The sequence below is a fragment of the Patiria miniata genome, unplaced genomic scaffold (assembly GCF_015706575.1).
Source record: "Patiria miniata isolate m_02_andy unplaced genomic scaffold, ASM1570657v1 HiC_scaffold_20, whole genome shotgun sequence".
Lineage (NCBI taxonomy): Eukaryota > Metazoa > Echinodermata > Asteroidea > Valvatida > Asterinidae > Patiria > Patiria miniata.
In genome coordinates this window covers 26,053,602-26,069,141 of record NW_024037059.1, presented here as the reverse complement: position 1 = coordinate 26,069,141, position 15,540 = coordinate 26,053,602, and the positions used below count along the sequence as shown (strand labels likewise).

At 40.4% G+C, this 15,540-nt stretch overlaps 2 protein-coding genes across 3 annotated transcripts in view; one reads left to right on the top strand and one right to left on the bottom strand.

Annotated features, from left to right (window-relative positions):
• LOC119728338 (MAP kinase-interacting serine/threonine-protein kinase 1-like) overlaps positions 1-2,196 on the bottom strand; it is a 29,095-nt gene extending 26,899 nt beyond the window's left edge. Inside the window, exon 1 of the mRNA XM_038200537.1 lies at positions 2,019-2,196. The gene's annotated coding sequence lies outside the window, so the exon portion shown is untranslated. The remainder of the gene's footprint in view (positions 1-2,018) is intronic.
• Positions 2,197-2,332: 136 nt separating this feature from the next.
• LOC119728339 (glutaryl-CoA dehydrogenase, mitochondrial-like) lies at positions 2,333-14,476 on the top strand. Of its 2 annotated transcripts, none has more exons than XM_038200542.1 (9): positions 2,333-2,632; positions 4,191-4,346; positions 5,328-5,561; positions 9,275-9,404; positions 9,919-10,141; positions 11,553-11,656; positions 12,309-12,434; positions 13,234-13,394; positions 13,800-14,476. In XM_038200542.1, exons 1-9 carry the CDS (start codon positions 2,530-2,532, stop codon positions 13,874-13,876), a joined length of 1,314 nt encoding a protein of 437 aa, XP_038056470.1. In that variant the 5' UTR covers positions 2,333-2,529; the 3' UTR covers positions 13,877-14,476. The 2 variants fall into 2 exon arrangements, with proteins under 2 accessions (XP_038056470.1, XP_038056469.1); XM_038200541.1 differs by having other exon boundaries at positions 2,334-2,638.
• Positions 14,477-15,540: the final 1,064 nt, after the last annotated feature.

Here is a 15,540-nt window from a genome sequence, read left to right as displayed (position 1 = left end):
CCACTGTCAGGTAAACTTATTCCTGTTCAGTGGAAAACTGCAGTCTGGAAATAGCTGAATGGAGAATTCACTGTTTGGTACAGATCAGTGTATTATGTGTGTGTGGACACAAATTCCGAGTACAAAAAGAAAAGTGTACCCAAGGTCACACACCCCTTCCACAGAATGGACTGTGCCATACATGTCCTGATTGTATGGTGACGTGGAAGAAACCCTGCTGACGTGCCAACGCACACATAAACACCACCACTGGCAACTGTCACATGACTTGGCACTACTTCAAAGCTATTTGCGTAAGAGCTAGCATGGCACTCAGCTCCAATAATACATGTAATGATGGACACTATAAAATTGCAGACAGACTTGGGCAACAGTATGGATTTCAGGCTAGGTACAGGAGAATTGGGCCAGGCAACTAGCTAGAAGTGCAATATATGCAAATTCTTGCATCAGACGACGACACAGCGGATAACTTTGTCATGTGATTTTCCTTGAATGAATTCCAACAAATCTGGCTGACCAAATAAACTTGTGATAAGTCTTGATACTTTTTTGATAGTCTGCTGAGAAACTTTTCACGGGACCAATTAACAATCGTAATTCTTCCAGAATAATCATAAAGGGAGACTTAAAGTGGCACTGACATAATACTAGTGACAAATATAATTATACGAGTGAGCTTATGAACCCATGGTTGCATCATGCATGGACAAAATCTGCTCCACAATATTTATAATGATAGGAAGGCTAATAAGTTTTTCGACTAAATTTTCTACATTTATTTTTGATGTGGTTTTGTAATAAAACATAGGCCCATTTTTTTTTTTTAAAGGTTCTCTTATTAGTGTTACATTTAAAGGTATAGTCCATCATTTGTAATTTGTGCATTTTGTTCGTTTGAAGCAACAAACGTGCTCAAAATCTAAAGAAGGGTGCTGAACAACTAGCCTGATGAAGTTTCAGCTCAGCTTCAGCTATATTTTCCGAGAAAAACAGCATTCTAGGATCCCGAATTCAAATCAAAAGTTGCTGAATCCTGTTTTGAATTGGGCCTGAATTCAGCGTCCGAGACACGTTCTCACTGAGCCGATTGCAGCTACGCGATGTCGCGCACTGATCCGACAAATTGTAGCAACCGCGCACACGTGTGCGCGCGCTTCGTGGCATAAAAAAAACGAACTACTATTTTCAATTTCCAACGGTGGCGCACTTTAAGACGCACCGTTGGAAAGGCCTTCTTTTGTTGATTTCTTCAAAATGACAGCATGCCAGAAAGAATAATTGCACACAGGGAGTTTAGTACCTTACTATCGTTCAACCAGGTATATTTTTCAACAATGATTACGTCAGTTACTTTTTGGATAGCTGCAAATGATGGACTGTAGCTTAACTTTTCAGTTTTCTGTGAACTTTCAACTATTCCATGGCAAAAGCTTAAAAAATGCTTCAATGTATGACCTAAAAAACATGAAAAATAATATAAATATAGGCTATGCACAAAGAATGCACACAAAAAAGGCATCAATGGATCGTCATTGCATGCTTGTTGATCGAGCACTAGTTTTTCTAGTTAAAAACAAAAGATTTAAACAAAAAAAATCAATCAAATGCATGATGCATACAATGTATATAAATTATAATTTAAATTTAAAAATGTTAAGTTACTTTCACAACACAAGATAATTACTAATGCCTATTGCAAATTATTACAAAAGCAAAGCCAGTCAGTTTTAAACTCTTGTTGGCTAGGCCCTTTGTAAATAAAATATGGCGCTAGAACGAAAAAAGGTAATTCCATGAATAAATATTATAACTTTCAATTATCAAAGAAAATAGTCGATTAAAACCTCACAAAAACAACCCCTATAAAAAAAAAAGTCCCCCCCCCCAAAAAAAATCAAAAACAACACACACAAAACAGCGCCCTCTCCCATTCCCTCAAAGTCAAATTAAAAAAAATCTGATTCTGAACAATTTTTTTGATCAAATTGATGGGGGAAAAAAGTTAGGGAACATACCCACAAATTCCAGCTCTCCTTCGCCGTCAACAAGCAGCTCTCTCATCTGATGCTATCACCTCAAATGTCATTCCCAATAGACACAACCTCAGAAATTATCAATAAAATCAGCAGCAAGTCTTTCCTTTTTTTTTTGACACTAAATCAAGCGGCTATTTCCATTCATGAATATTCATAACATTCTAGTCGGAGGAAAAAAACGAACGATTTGCAAAAACCCTTCTTTTCGTCAAGGTACATGTCCTTCGGTGTCAGTACACGTCAAATTTAGACCAGACGTTAGGAAACACGACTGAGACATGCAGAATCGAATGCGACCAATAGGTACCAGACTCAATTATACAACGAGTATCGTGTGCAGTAAAAGTTACGTGACTGACAACGGAACTTGGACTTCGAAACGGTGAACGCCGCTGAAATTTTCTGATCTTCATAATTTTGAAGTTTAAAGAGATTTTCATCAACATTCTACTGAAATATAGAGTCTACTCTTGTAACAAATAAGTGAAATATGGCGCTGAACAAACTAGCGATGAGACAGATGTGGCGTCCGCTTGCCTCAATATCGCAGCGATTCCAAGGCACGACAGCAACGGCAGCAAGCACACAAACTCGTAATCGTATCCTTTTTATAACTAGGGGGCTATCGTTACGGCAGCCGTAACGCGATTTTCCACCGCTACCGTTACGGTATTGCAAAATTACTGTTGCTAATCTATATCACATTCATAACTAGCCGTCAAACCAGAACGCTTCGGTAGCTCGATTGGTTTACACTTCGTTGTGTCCATGCAACAAGGTCGTATCTCCTATGTATAAAGGCTATGGCGTGTAACGTCATTTACGTGAAACGCGAGTTTTCAATGTCAAAGCTCTTACCTCGCTTAAAATAACCCGTATGTACAGTTGTACGCATAAAGTCGATAGACATGATAGACGTCGCGATACGCGAGATATGACCTATAGCTCCATGGTTACACAGAGCGTATTTTCGAGAGATACGACTTTGTTGCAGAATCGAGTTACGACCTTGCCGAATTAATACACATTTGACACGTTCGACTACAGAGCCAGGGACTGCTGCAACGCTGTTATTTTTTTGCTGATTGTTTTGTTAATTTTTTTTATTTTTAAAAATAGTTTAGGCCTACTTTCATATTTTTAAATTTGATCAAATTGTTCTTTTTGTTTAAGTAGATTTGTGTTTCTCCCTAATCCGTGGCTTTGGAGGATTGAATGATAGTCTGGTTTCAACAGCCAAAGATCCTGACATTGATTACTATTAGGTCAGGGAGCAAGATGATGCCGTAATGATAGCAGTTGAAAATTGCGTTACTGCTGCCGTAACAATAGCCACTGCGTTTTAAAAACTGTGAAAATGATTAGATGTAATTGTTAAGTAGGCCCATTATACATGTATATGGACAAATGAAGATGAACAATGATGATTGATGATAATTGATATCCTTCACCTGATGTTGTGCCGTTTTATTTAAAAAAGGGTTAATTATATTGCATTGATTCAATTCAATTAATTCAGCGTGTTAAGTAAATGTTTCACAAGGCACAATCGGTGGATTTGGGCTAAAAAATCAAAGTGGCACCTAACAATAAAGCACCACAACTCTGCGATAAAATAACTGTGTGTATGTGCATAGTTTTGGGGTTTTCAAATATTTAAACCGTCAAAAAGCTATACGAATGTTCGTTTGAGGATTGAATGTATTTGGTATATTCAGGACAGATCTATTTATTTGTTGGGTAAGAAGTTTAAATATCTATTCCTGGAATTCACAAGCATTAGAGAACAGAATATGCCCTGGAGTTTTTAAATTCATATCAGATGTAACCAAAAAAAAGAGTTTACCCTATAAATTAATGATCCATTGTAATCCCACCAGTTTTAAATTTCAGGAATGATTCCCATATGTGGCCATCACTAATTTTTCCCTACAGTGACCTATCTGCCATCAAAAAGGGATAATATGTCCTAAAAAAGGGTCAAATTTAGCAGGGAAGCATTTATTGAGAAAACACTTAAAAAAATTGTCAGACCAGTCTCATAGGGTTTGTGCACAGAGTGGCAAGTGATGTCCAGGTGTGGGAATCTTTCCAAATTCCACACCCAAAAGTACAAGTGCCCTATTCCCCTTGACTCTGTTTACCTTGAAGCTGAAGCTAAAGCCGAGAAGGTTCAGTTTGACTGGAAAGATGCGTTGAATCTAGAGCGTCACCTGACAGAGGAGGAAGTGATAGTGCGAGATCAGATGAACGCCTACTGCCAGGACAAACTCATGCCTCGGGTCCTCATGGGCAACAGAAATGAAGGTTGGTCATAATTTGGGATTTTTTTGGTGTTTGCGAATATGTGGGTTTGGTCTTCAGCCTCGGCTTCATCTGTGGCTTTACAATCAGTTGTCAAGGAGACATTGTGAAACCCAAACAAAAATATTCTAAATTTCGGCCAGTGCACCAGTGGGTAGGACACACTGCACGTGCACACACTCTTGTTTTACTATACTCCCGAGGACAATGCTTTGTGTTTTCCTTTGTCCCTGTAATAGAACACACTCCCATAGACTTCTACAGAGGACCGTTTTGAACAAAAGACCCAACTCCCGAGGACTGAAAGGATCTGTTGTCCCCCCTTTGTGTGTCTGTCCTCGGGGGTTATGTAGAACAAGTACACACTGGTTTGCATGCATGCAGCTCGAACTACACACAGCTTGTACACAAACTCATAGCTCAAACTCAAACTCTTCCCGCGAGTGCCAGGCATTGCGCCGGAAATCAGCATCCAGAACAGGTTCTCATTCAGCCAATTGCAGCTACGTGATGTCACGCACTAAACCAACAAATAATAGCAACTGCGCGCGCACGTGTGCATCATGTCAACGTTTGCGCGCACCAATTCACGGATTCGCCCAATTGCAAACCGACCACTAACGGAAATTTCCAAAAATGTATCACTTGACTCATCTTTCAAGACCTTTTATTGTTTTCTTCAAATTGACAGCATTGACAGCAATTTTACAGGGAGTTTAGTGCCATTGCTATCTTTAAACCAAATAAGCCTTTTAAAAATAATTTGGTCAGTTACTTTTTGGATAGCTGCAAATGGCTCTACTCTAATATTGAAATAACCTTACTGATTTGTATGTTAAAGCATTAAGAGTCTTTGCATATTATATCCAAGTGAGACTTACTTGAATCTGATTATATACGAATGTTTGTGTGAGGTATCAGAAAAGTCGTGAGTGGAATGTATTTGACTGATTTTACTTGTGTCTTACCTGTTACTGAATGCAGTCTTCCACCGGGAGATCTTTAATGAAATGGGCGAGCTGGGGGTCCTGGGTCCTACCATTAAGGGCTATGGGTGTGCCGGGGTGTCCTCGGTCGCCTACGGTCTGATCGCGAGGGAGGTGGAGAGGGTGGACTCCGCCTACCGTTCGGCAATGAGTGTCCAGTCATCACTTGTCATGCACCCAATCCACGAGTACGGAACGGAAGCACAGCGACAAAAGTACCTCCCAAAATTGGGTAAGAATGCCTTTCTTTCTTAACCCTCCTTGTCTTCTGCTCTTCACGATCCTTCAAGTTTTGCAAAACCGTTTCAAATTCCTTTGAGTTAATCTTTGGGGGTATGAATGACACTTCAAATTCCTGCACAGTTCTTTTATGTGGTTAAAGGGGTACTGTGTCCTGAAATCCATGAAATGTTCATGTTTTGGATTGTTCACTTATCCTATTTGAAACATCTGGTTGAATGGAAACCAACCTAATGTCTTACCGTTCCTGAGAAAAGACAAAAAAAAAATGCTTGTTAACATCGGACACGACGGAGTACACATACGTTTTTCCTGTCGTTTCAGTCAATGTACGATACACGTTGTGTATGTCACATAAAATTACACACAGCACTAATGCACAAATGTGGTTTCTTACACGTCCACAAAAGGCGAACACTTTTTGGCTGGAATCACAACTAGCATGAACAGCCCGACTTTTTGGGGGGTCGCAAAAGTGGACCCCGAAAGTTGTTCTCGCACGCATAGCACGCAATAACACAAAAACGCCCAGTTTTTAAAGGATAGTTGTGTGGATGTTTAAATCCAACTTTTAAATGTTCTCTCTGATTAACAGCATTTTGTTCAAAGCGCATTTTGTAGCCCAATTGGGCTCATTCCACGACGCAGTGTCCCTTTAAGCTCAGTGCAAGCAGGCAGATTCGGTCACTGCTCTCCAGAGTGCCGTTTTCTGTGCAGTGATTCTCTGTATGGCACCTCATGTCCCTTTACCTGAAACTGACCTGCAGGGTTTCAAAGGGTTTCACATATTGCTGTGAATACTGACTTCCTTCTAGTAAGGTTACAAATAATTTATGTTGCCAAGAGGTCACTTTCTAGGGCCGAAAATAATAAATATTCAAATATGCAACCATCCACAGAATATCTGATTGAGCATTTTTTTTCCATTAAAACATTTGAAAAAAGTGAGCGGTCTTGAGAAGATGAAGAATGTCCATGATGTTCTCTTAATTGTAACAGTTTGCATAGATCTTTAAAAATTTCAACGAGCAGCTACTCGGCTGAATGTACATTTAAAAATATATCCATACATACACGATGTGCTCAATAATCATGTCGTTATCACTTTTAGACAAACCTTGATTTGCAGCCATTTTAATTCCCAATTGCCACTCACAAATTTCTGACGAGGCACACATGTGCACAAGTTTCCATCCCTAAAAATCTTTCAACGATCAGCTTGTCAACTACATGTAAATCCAAAAAAAATATCAATACATACATGATGTGCTCAATAATAAGCTCGTTATCAATTCAAGACAGGTGTATGCAAATGCTGATTTGCAGCCATGTTAATTCCCGATTGCCAAACACAAATTTCAACCAGTGCACACGATCTGTTACACCTTGCCCTCTGGAGACATGCACACAATAGGGAACAAAAGATTGTATATGTCTCCACTGGGCAATTTCTATAGATGAATACGTCTCCACAAGGTTTTCACGAAATAGGTATATGGATTTTAATCAAATACTAGGAATTTCCAAGGTATGTTGATCCGTCGCAAATGGTAGAGTTTTAGAGTCTGAATTTCAGCCAAGGAAATTAATTCTGGTTAAAATAAGAGCATTTTGAAACTGTACTTTCAAACTCAAAAACTTTAGTACACGAGAACAAAAAAAATGTGCAAATGTTTCCATTTTTAAAATCTTTCAACGATCAGTTAGTCAACTACATATGAACATTAAAAAATATGTATCAAAACCTAGGTGATTTTCTTCAAAATAAGCTCATTATCAGTTGTAGACAGGTGAATGCATATCCCCTTTGAAGCAATTTTAATTCCTGATTGCAAAATTTTAACCGCTGCGCTGGTATACACTTCCTGGCTAGCAGGTGCAACTTCTGACCAGCACACACAATTAACTCTTGCGCACGTAAAACTTGGTGTATTTCAAATGTTCGAATTTATTCCATCCAATCTCAATTTGAAAAATGATTACTAAGTAATTAAAAAATATAATGCACAACCCTAATGACTACAGACATGTAAATGTTGACAGCGCAACGTACACATTAACAGTGTTGGAGCAAAGGCTTTGACCATCAAGGCCAAGGCCAAGGCTTTGACCCTCAAGGCCAAGGCCAAGGCCAAGGCTTTGACCCCCAAGCCTCGAGGCCAAGGCCAAGGCTTAACCCTCAAGGCCAAGGCCAAGGCCCTGTTTTATGAAATGACCACTGATATAGAACTAATTATAGTCACGAGTGACACATCATCACGCAAGGGCGGATCCAGAACACATTTTTTTGGGGGGGGGCAAAGAAATTTTGGTCCCCCCAAAAAAGTGGGTCAAAAAATTACGGTTTGGGCTTCGGGGCCCGCTTAAGGGCCCCGAAAAATTTTGGATTCAAAATGCTCTGTGGTGCGATTTGAGGCAATTTCTGACCATTTTAACCGATTTTTTTTAGGAAAAGATGGTGGTGTACTCATTGCCTGCCTTTATTACGACGTCACAAAAAAAGTGGTTTCGTTGTTTTTTTTGGGGGGGGGGGGCATGGCCCCTTTTGGCCCCCCCCCCCTGGATCCGCCCTTATCATCATGAATTGCTCGTTACGAAGAACAACATTTCTTTAATTGCAATCAACATGCTCGCATAGGCCTACACCGTTTTATGACTGCACTGTATCTATTAAAGTATAAGTTCAGGTCTTCAATATGGTTTAACTAAACAAAACAATGATTTACTTCTATATTGACACACAATTCTCCCAAGTGTAACAAAAGGGGGATCCAAGAAACTGATTTGGGAAATTTTTATTTGCTGGCCCAACATGGTCAGAAATATCAGCATTATCTAAAACAGATACATGCAAATCTTTAGCACTTATCAGGGAGACATATACACCCAATCAGATCTATTCCATAGTTATATGCAATTAAAGTGATCATCTCATTAGCCCCACAAGTGTACGGAATATTGTTGCAGCAAATCTACTACAATGGTAACATGTGATGCTATAAAAGTGGAAGTGTGCCCAACACACAAATCTATATGGTGCTCCCCTCCTCCATCGTAATACGATTAAAATGGTAACAGCAACATTTCGAACAGATTTATCTGGAAAATGCAAAAATCTATGGGCCTTGAAGAGCCTTGACTCAAAATTGCAAGGCCCTGAACCCTCAAGGCCAAGGCCAAGGCTTTTGCCCTCAAGCCTCGAGGCCAAGGCCAAGGCCCTAAAATCCAGCCTTAAGGCAGCCTTAAGGCCAAGGCCCAGCATCAAGGCACTACATCACTGGTACACAATGAGAGTGGCACTTCTTGCTATTTTGGAATATCTTAGTGTTAACGATGTTTACTTATGTGGCTTCCAAATGCGTTGATGTTTGTGTGGTCTTGGATAAAACAAAGGACGGACAAGTGAATATATGGCCTTCTACAGCGAACACTTGGTCGATCGTTCGTTTTCAAGCATGTTGTCCAAAAGGTTTATTCTTAGTGTTTATTACTGCAATTAAATATGAGGATTTCTTGGAGGGTTTTTTTTTAGGGAGGGGGGGGGGGAATAATAAACAGTCTCATTCATAAAAAAATGTTTCACCAGTTTTCAACTTAGATGTAATAAAGTCATCAAAAGTCAGTTGATCACCCGTACTGTTATGTTATCCGATTTCAAATTTCTATATATAAAAATATATAACAAGTTTTTTTACATTACCATAGCAACGGGTGAACTGGTGGGTGCTTTTGGACTGACGGAACCAAACCACGGGAGTGATCCCGCTGGCATGGAAACCAGAGCACGATACAACCCTGCAGGGAAGAGCTATACCCTGAATGGCGCCAAGTCATGGTGAGAAAGTTTAAGCACTTTTAAATTTGTTTAACCCTAACCTTCCTCAATCCTCCAAAGTCCTCCAGGTGGTTTTGGAGGATTTTGGAGGATTTAGGATGAATGCAACATGCAGTTTTGGAGGATTTTGGAGGATTGAGGATGAATGCAACATGCAGTTTTGGAGGATTGAGGGCACAAGGACATTCAGAACCGGTTGATTTTGGAGGATTGAGGATGAACGGTGTTTGAAGAAGAGGGGGATTTTGGAGGATTGAAGATGAACGGTGTTTGAAGAAGAGGAGGATTTTGGAGGATTGAGGATGAACGGTGTTTGAAGAAGAGGAGGATTTTGGAGGATTGAGGCTGAATGCATTTTGAGAGGCAGGGCTGTTGGAGGATTGTGAAGGATTGGGGCAGTGGGTATCCTTCATTTGAACATAAGTGCAAAATTATGGAGGATGGTTCCTAGCAAAAAGGGCCTAGGAGCTTAAAGTTTTAATATTGTCCTTTTTCTTATTTTATGGGATGATAGGATCACAAATTCTCCCATCGCCGACGTCTTTGTGGTTTGGGGCAAGAATGAAGCTGAGGGCGGCAGGATTCGGGGCTTCATCCTGGAGAAAGGAATGAAGGGATTGTCGGCCCCGGTCATCGAGGGCAAGTTTTCCCTGCGGGCCTCCACGACGGGTCAGATCGTGATGGAAGACGTGGAGATACCGGAGGAAAACATGCTGCCTAATGCTCAGGGCCTTGGGGTGAGTAACACAGACAAAGTTCTGGCAGAATGAGACAGAAGTGGGCAGAGGTTGAAATGTGGGTTATTAGGAAAGAGAATAAGGGCAATTCCACGGTTACTCAATTTTGTGCGTCTTGTTTATCATACATAACACATTTTTCTGGATGTCGTCTTTGGTGCTTAGGTAGGTCTAGGTCTACTCTATCTACCATGGGGATAACAGTTATTAAACCTTTTCAGTAAGGTAATTACAGCCCAAGGAAACTCAAAAGTACATCAAAAATGACGTATCAAAGATTACAGAAATCCCTTAATCTCAAAACTGAAGAAGAAAAATCACCACAACACCAAAAAAAAAAAGTCTCCGGTTTCTGGTATGCGCGCACGTCACCGTAGCCATGCGCATCGGCAAAATGAATTTTTTTTTTTTCAATAAAACATGATGTCTCAAAACCGCCAAACTCACTGGTTTGACTGGAATCCTGCTGCTGCACAATTTTAACGTGTTTTAGATGGGGTCATGATTGAGAATAAGCTTTATGTGGCCTCTCTGGACTCCCATATATTTGCACTAAGTTTAGTCGGGCACCATTTCCAGTCATCAGCCGACATTTGAAGCAAAAACAAAAACTGGTAAAAAAAAAAAATGCCGCTTCGCCGCACCACTTTTTGGGCAAGCTCCATACCAGAAACCAGAGACTTTTTTTGGGCCCTATTCATGTTTTTTGCAATGTACCCAGTTTCCTTTATTTTTGCCAGAACGCCTCACATGTGTGAATTTTTGATATATTAACGTGTTGTAATATTTTGATTTATTCCATATATAAATTAAATGCTCAACGCTTCTTTTAGGGCTTTTGAGGAAAAATTCACTCAGTTTGAACTCGAACCTAGAACCTCCTGCTTAGTGCAGACATTTCACCACGCAACCAGAATAGAACAGAAAAATATGAATCACACATGCCCCAACTATAGCATCAATTGTTCCCAACTAGGGCACAGTCCCAACTAGAGTTAGGATGGTCCCAACAATTGGTTCTTGGTTGGTTCTTCTCCTAAATACTCTGCGTGGGAGTTTATACAGGAGACCAGAAACACCGGGGCAAACCCCTTCTCTTAGCGATAAGTGTCACTGGGTTCTTTTACGTGCATTGGATTACACAACACGCGGGACCTACGGCTTTACGTCCCATCCGAAGGACAAAGCAATAATGGGTACGTGCCTTGCTTAAGGGCATAAGTGTCCACCCAGGCTCGAACCTACGTCACTGTTGCCTCTGAAACACCAGAGCATGAGTCTGGTGCTCTTAAATGCTAGACCATGACACTCCAGTTGAGATGGTCCCAACAATAAGTTGGGACTGTCCCATCTATAGCTGAGATGTAGCATTTGCATTCATTCTATGGATCTTGTTGTGCTGTCTTTCTAGGGTCCCTTCGGATGTCTGAACAGTGCCCGTTACGGCATATCATGGGGCGCCCTTGGGGCGGCCGAGTTCTGCTTAGAAGCTGCCAGGCAGTACACGCTGGACAGGTAATCACTCACCCTTGGAGTAAAAAACTTTGGAGTAAAATTATAAGTAAAATCTTCAGCAAAATATGGAGTAAAATTTGGAGTAAATTTGGAGTAAATTTTTGAAAAAATTGGAGCAAAATTTTGGAAAAAAAATTTAGATTACATTTTTGAGTAAACCTTGGTGTAAAAATTTGAGTAAAATTTGGGGGGGGGGTACCCTTATATAAAACTAGATAAATATTCACCCTTGATTTTTATGTTTATTTGGCCATTCATTACCATCCAGTTTTTTTTTTTTTTGCCAAGAAATCATGCACAGTGCGATGATATGCAACAGTTGTCAAAATGAGAAGCCTGCCAGTGTAGCAAGATCCATCAGGTCAAAAGTCTCAAGGCCAAACTGCCTCAGAGTCTGTGGTCACCAACTGCAGCAGGATACAACTGTGGCATTTTTCAATGGGACTAGCTCTCATTGTCACAGAATTGGCAGTTTATGCACTGGTGTTGATGGCTCAATGCAGCAAGGTTCCACATACTTTCACACCTGATGCACTGTGTTGCGTCTGGCAGGGTTGGGGTTAACCCTAACACTCACAGCATTTTTTGCAGGTCGAAATAAAGATATTTGTATAAAAGTGTGTTGGTAACCAATATTGTTTACCTTGTCCAGGATTCAGTTTGGATCCCCGCTTGCCAAAAACCAGCTTATCCAGAAGAAGCTTGCCGATATGTTGACCGAAATATCGCTGGGACTGCAGGCTTGCGTTCAAGTTGGACGACTCAAGGACGAAAACAAGTAAGAGAGAAAACACCGAAAAAAATATCAAATCCTTTTTGTCAGTGGCAGAATTTAATTCAAATTGCGTAAGTCTAATTTTGCTGACTCTCCCTTTCGTACCGTTGAGGGGGTACTTGTGCGCGGAGCCCATTGTACTTGACTGACCGCTCACTGACTGTCACTTGAGAATCCGACTTCCTCAAGTCTTACCGTGACCCAAAAATTTGAAATGGGATTACTTTGAATTACATGAATGGGTCACATCTGGCACATTTTGTAGACCACATTCACTTCCAGTGAATGGAGTACCGAAGAGTAACATCATTGAGAACCAGAAAATGTAGTGAAGTAACGAATGGAGTACGCACGCTTGTTGGTTCACGGGCTGAATCACGTGCTTAGTGTCTTTTACACACATTTTGTGCGCGTGACTTCGCATTCACCATTCTGAATCCATTGAATAGAATACTTTGGGACTAGGTGTACTAAATGTGCCTTATTGTGTTTAATATTGGCAGTAGCCAGATTTGAATATGTGGCCAGAGGAACACCATACCGGTGATCCAACTCTCCAGCCCTGTGATTTGTGATCTTCCACATTTTTCAATGTCATTGTTGACAGATGGCTAATTTTTTAATCCCATAGGTCAAAGGTCAAGGTCGTTGTGGTTAAAACGCAAGACTTGGTTTTCGAGACTATGTGAGAAAATACTTGTGTGTCAATTTCCCATTGTTATTTTGGCTAGTCACACAGCAGCCTATTGATCTTGAATCCAACTGGTCAAAGTTAAGTTTACCTGTTCTTTTTTTTGGTCAGAATTGCACCGGAAATGATCTCCATGATCAAGCGCAATTCTTGCGGGAAGGCGTTGGACATTGCCCGGATGGCGCGGGACATGCTGGGCGGCAACGGCATCTCAGATGAGTATCACATCATCCGACACGTCATGAACCTGGAAGCTGTCAACACATATGAAGGTAAGGGAGAAAAAATTAGCTCTGGTAGACACATGAGGGCGCTTTCCAAAAATAGTAGGGCTGTCACAGAGTAGGTTCAAATCATGCACTCTCTAACACTCTCATGCACGTTGTTCCACTCATGTGCCGTTGTACGTGGGTTCGAACCCTGACTGGGAACATGGTGCTTGTGTTCTTGGGCAAGACACTTTACTTCAATCACCTCTCTCCACCCAGGAGTATAAATGGGTACCCCTGTAGGTAGAGACCAAAATGCACTTAACTCTAGCTGCTGCAAAAAATGGTCTCATGACCTGATGAACAGGGGTAATAATTGTGAAGCGCTTTGAGACCTTTGGTATAAAGCGCTACATAAGCACCACATTACTATTATTATTATTATTACTTTGTGCTGCTTATTTTCAGGTACCCACGACATCCATGCGTTGATCCTTGGACGAAGCATCACGGGACTTCAGGCTTTTGTACCTGCCAAGAATTAGTTTAAAGAACGCCCCCTGCTTCCCCCCACAAGTCAGTGGAGCTCCTAAACACACAATATTGGTTAGCGAATTGATAAGTTCAAGCTGACCAAACCATTCAAAAATGATAAATATGCACTCTGCATGATATCTTAAGTTGCGAACATTGTACCGGGTATAATCTGCAGGATTCTGAACAACTTCCCCGCAATCTTCCCGCAATGAATTATCAGTATTAGTGAGTCAAGCAGTTGCTAATGAAAAATTCCGAGCAACATGTCTGGGACAAATGTGGAGCTTCTTCCAGACAAAGTGAATGATTCTTCCCCCACACTTGTCCGGAATTCGTCCCGGAAATGAATTGAGATGGCCCTAAGCCGGTGTCATGTTTTTTTTTCTGTTAAGCGAGAATGAATTCTGTGGATGGCAAAATTGTGCATTGAGCTGCTTTGTCGATTTTATCACGGAACAGTATTCAACCAACGTGGTTTCACATGAGAATGTTTTAGAGAATTAAAAACAATATATATTGTTTCTTACTTTTTTTGTGGAAGAAATTTAAACCACATCTCCAGGTGTTTTTGGAATGTCTTGCTTGCTCCACTTAATTCTTTCCCAAATTTGAACTGAAAAGCAATAGTGTAAAGGACTGAAAAGAGCGTTAAGAGCAATCTTGAACGAAACATTGCCTTAGGCCAAAAAAAAAAAGGTCTCCGGTTTCTGGTATGGAGCTTGTCCAAAAAGTGGTGCGGCGACGCGGCTTTTTTTTTTTTTTTTTTTTTCCCCCCCGACTTTTTGCTTCAAATGTCGGCCGATGACTGCAAATGGTGCCCGACTAAGCTTAGTGCAAATATATGGGAGTCCAGAGAGGCCACATAAAGCTTATTCTCGATCATAACCCCATCTAAAAACATTAAAATTGTGCAGCAGCAGGATTCCAGTCAAACCAGTGAGTTTGGCGGTTTTGAGACATCATCTTTCATTGAAAAAAAACCTTTTTCATTTTGCCGATGCGCATGGCTACGGCGACGCGCGCGCATACCAGAAACCGGAGACTTTTTTTTTTGGCCTTATGTAAATTGTTTTTGGTTGCGTAATGTGTAAATGTGAAACCGTCAACATGATGAAATTCACAAATATTCCAACATCATGACGTGGACTCATTTTTTCAAATTCTCTCTGAAACAATTGCAGATAAACCTTTGAATACTGTGGGGTTTTTTTTTTACTGAAGTGTATTTTGTTTGCTTTTTTGTCCATATGTTTTCACCTGAAATTGAGAGATATTGTACATACATGTATCCGAGATATTTTAAGTATAGGGTGTTTAAGTGTAACATAATTAAGACAACACCAGTTGGTTATCATTAACATCAGTTCTGTCGATGAATTTGAATCATGTCTTATGTACATAACTGATAAGTATGACCTTATATGAAAAGAAAATGCGAATTATGCATGCGTATGTCCAAGTTGGTTTAGTATGCGAGTTGGTTTTTATGGCTAGCAAGCTACTTACCTCTCCGAACACAATTATTAAACAAAATAATGAAAAATATTTAATTTCCTTCGTCAAAATAGAACATTGCCAAAAACAAAAACAAAAAAATCAGTTACATGAGCCCTAAAAATTATTGGACTTGACACTGTAAAAAGTAATACGGATCAGTCACGGCGTTCAATAC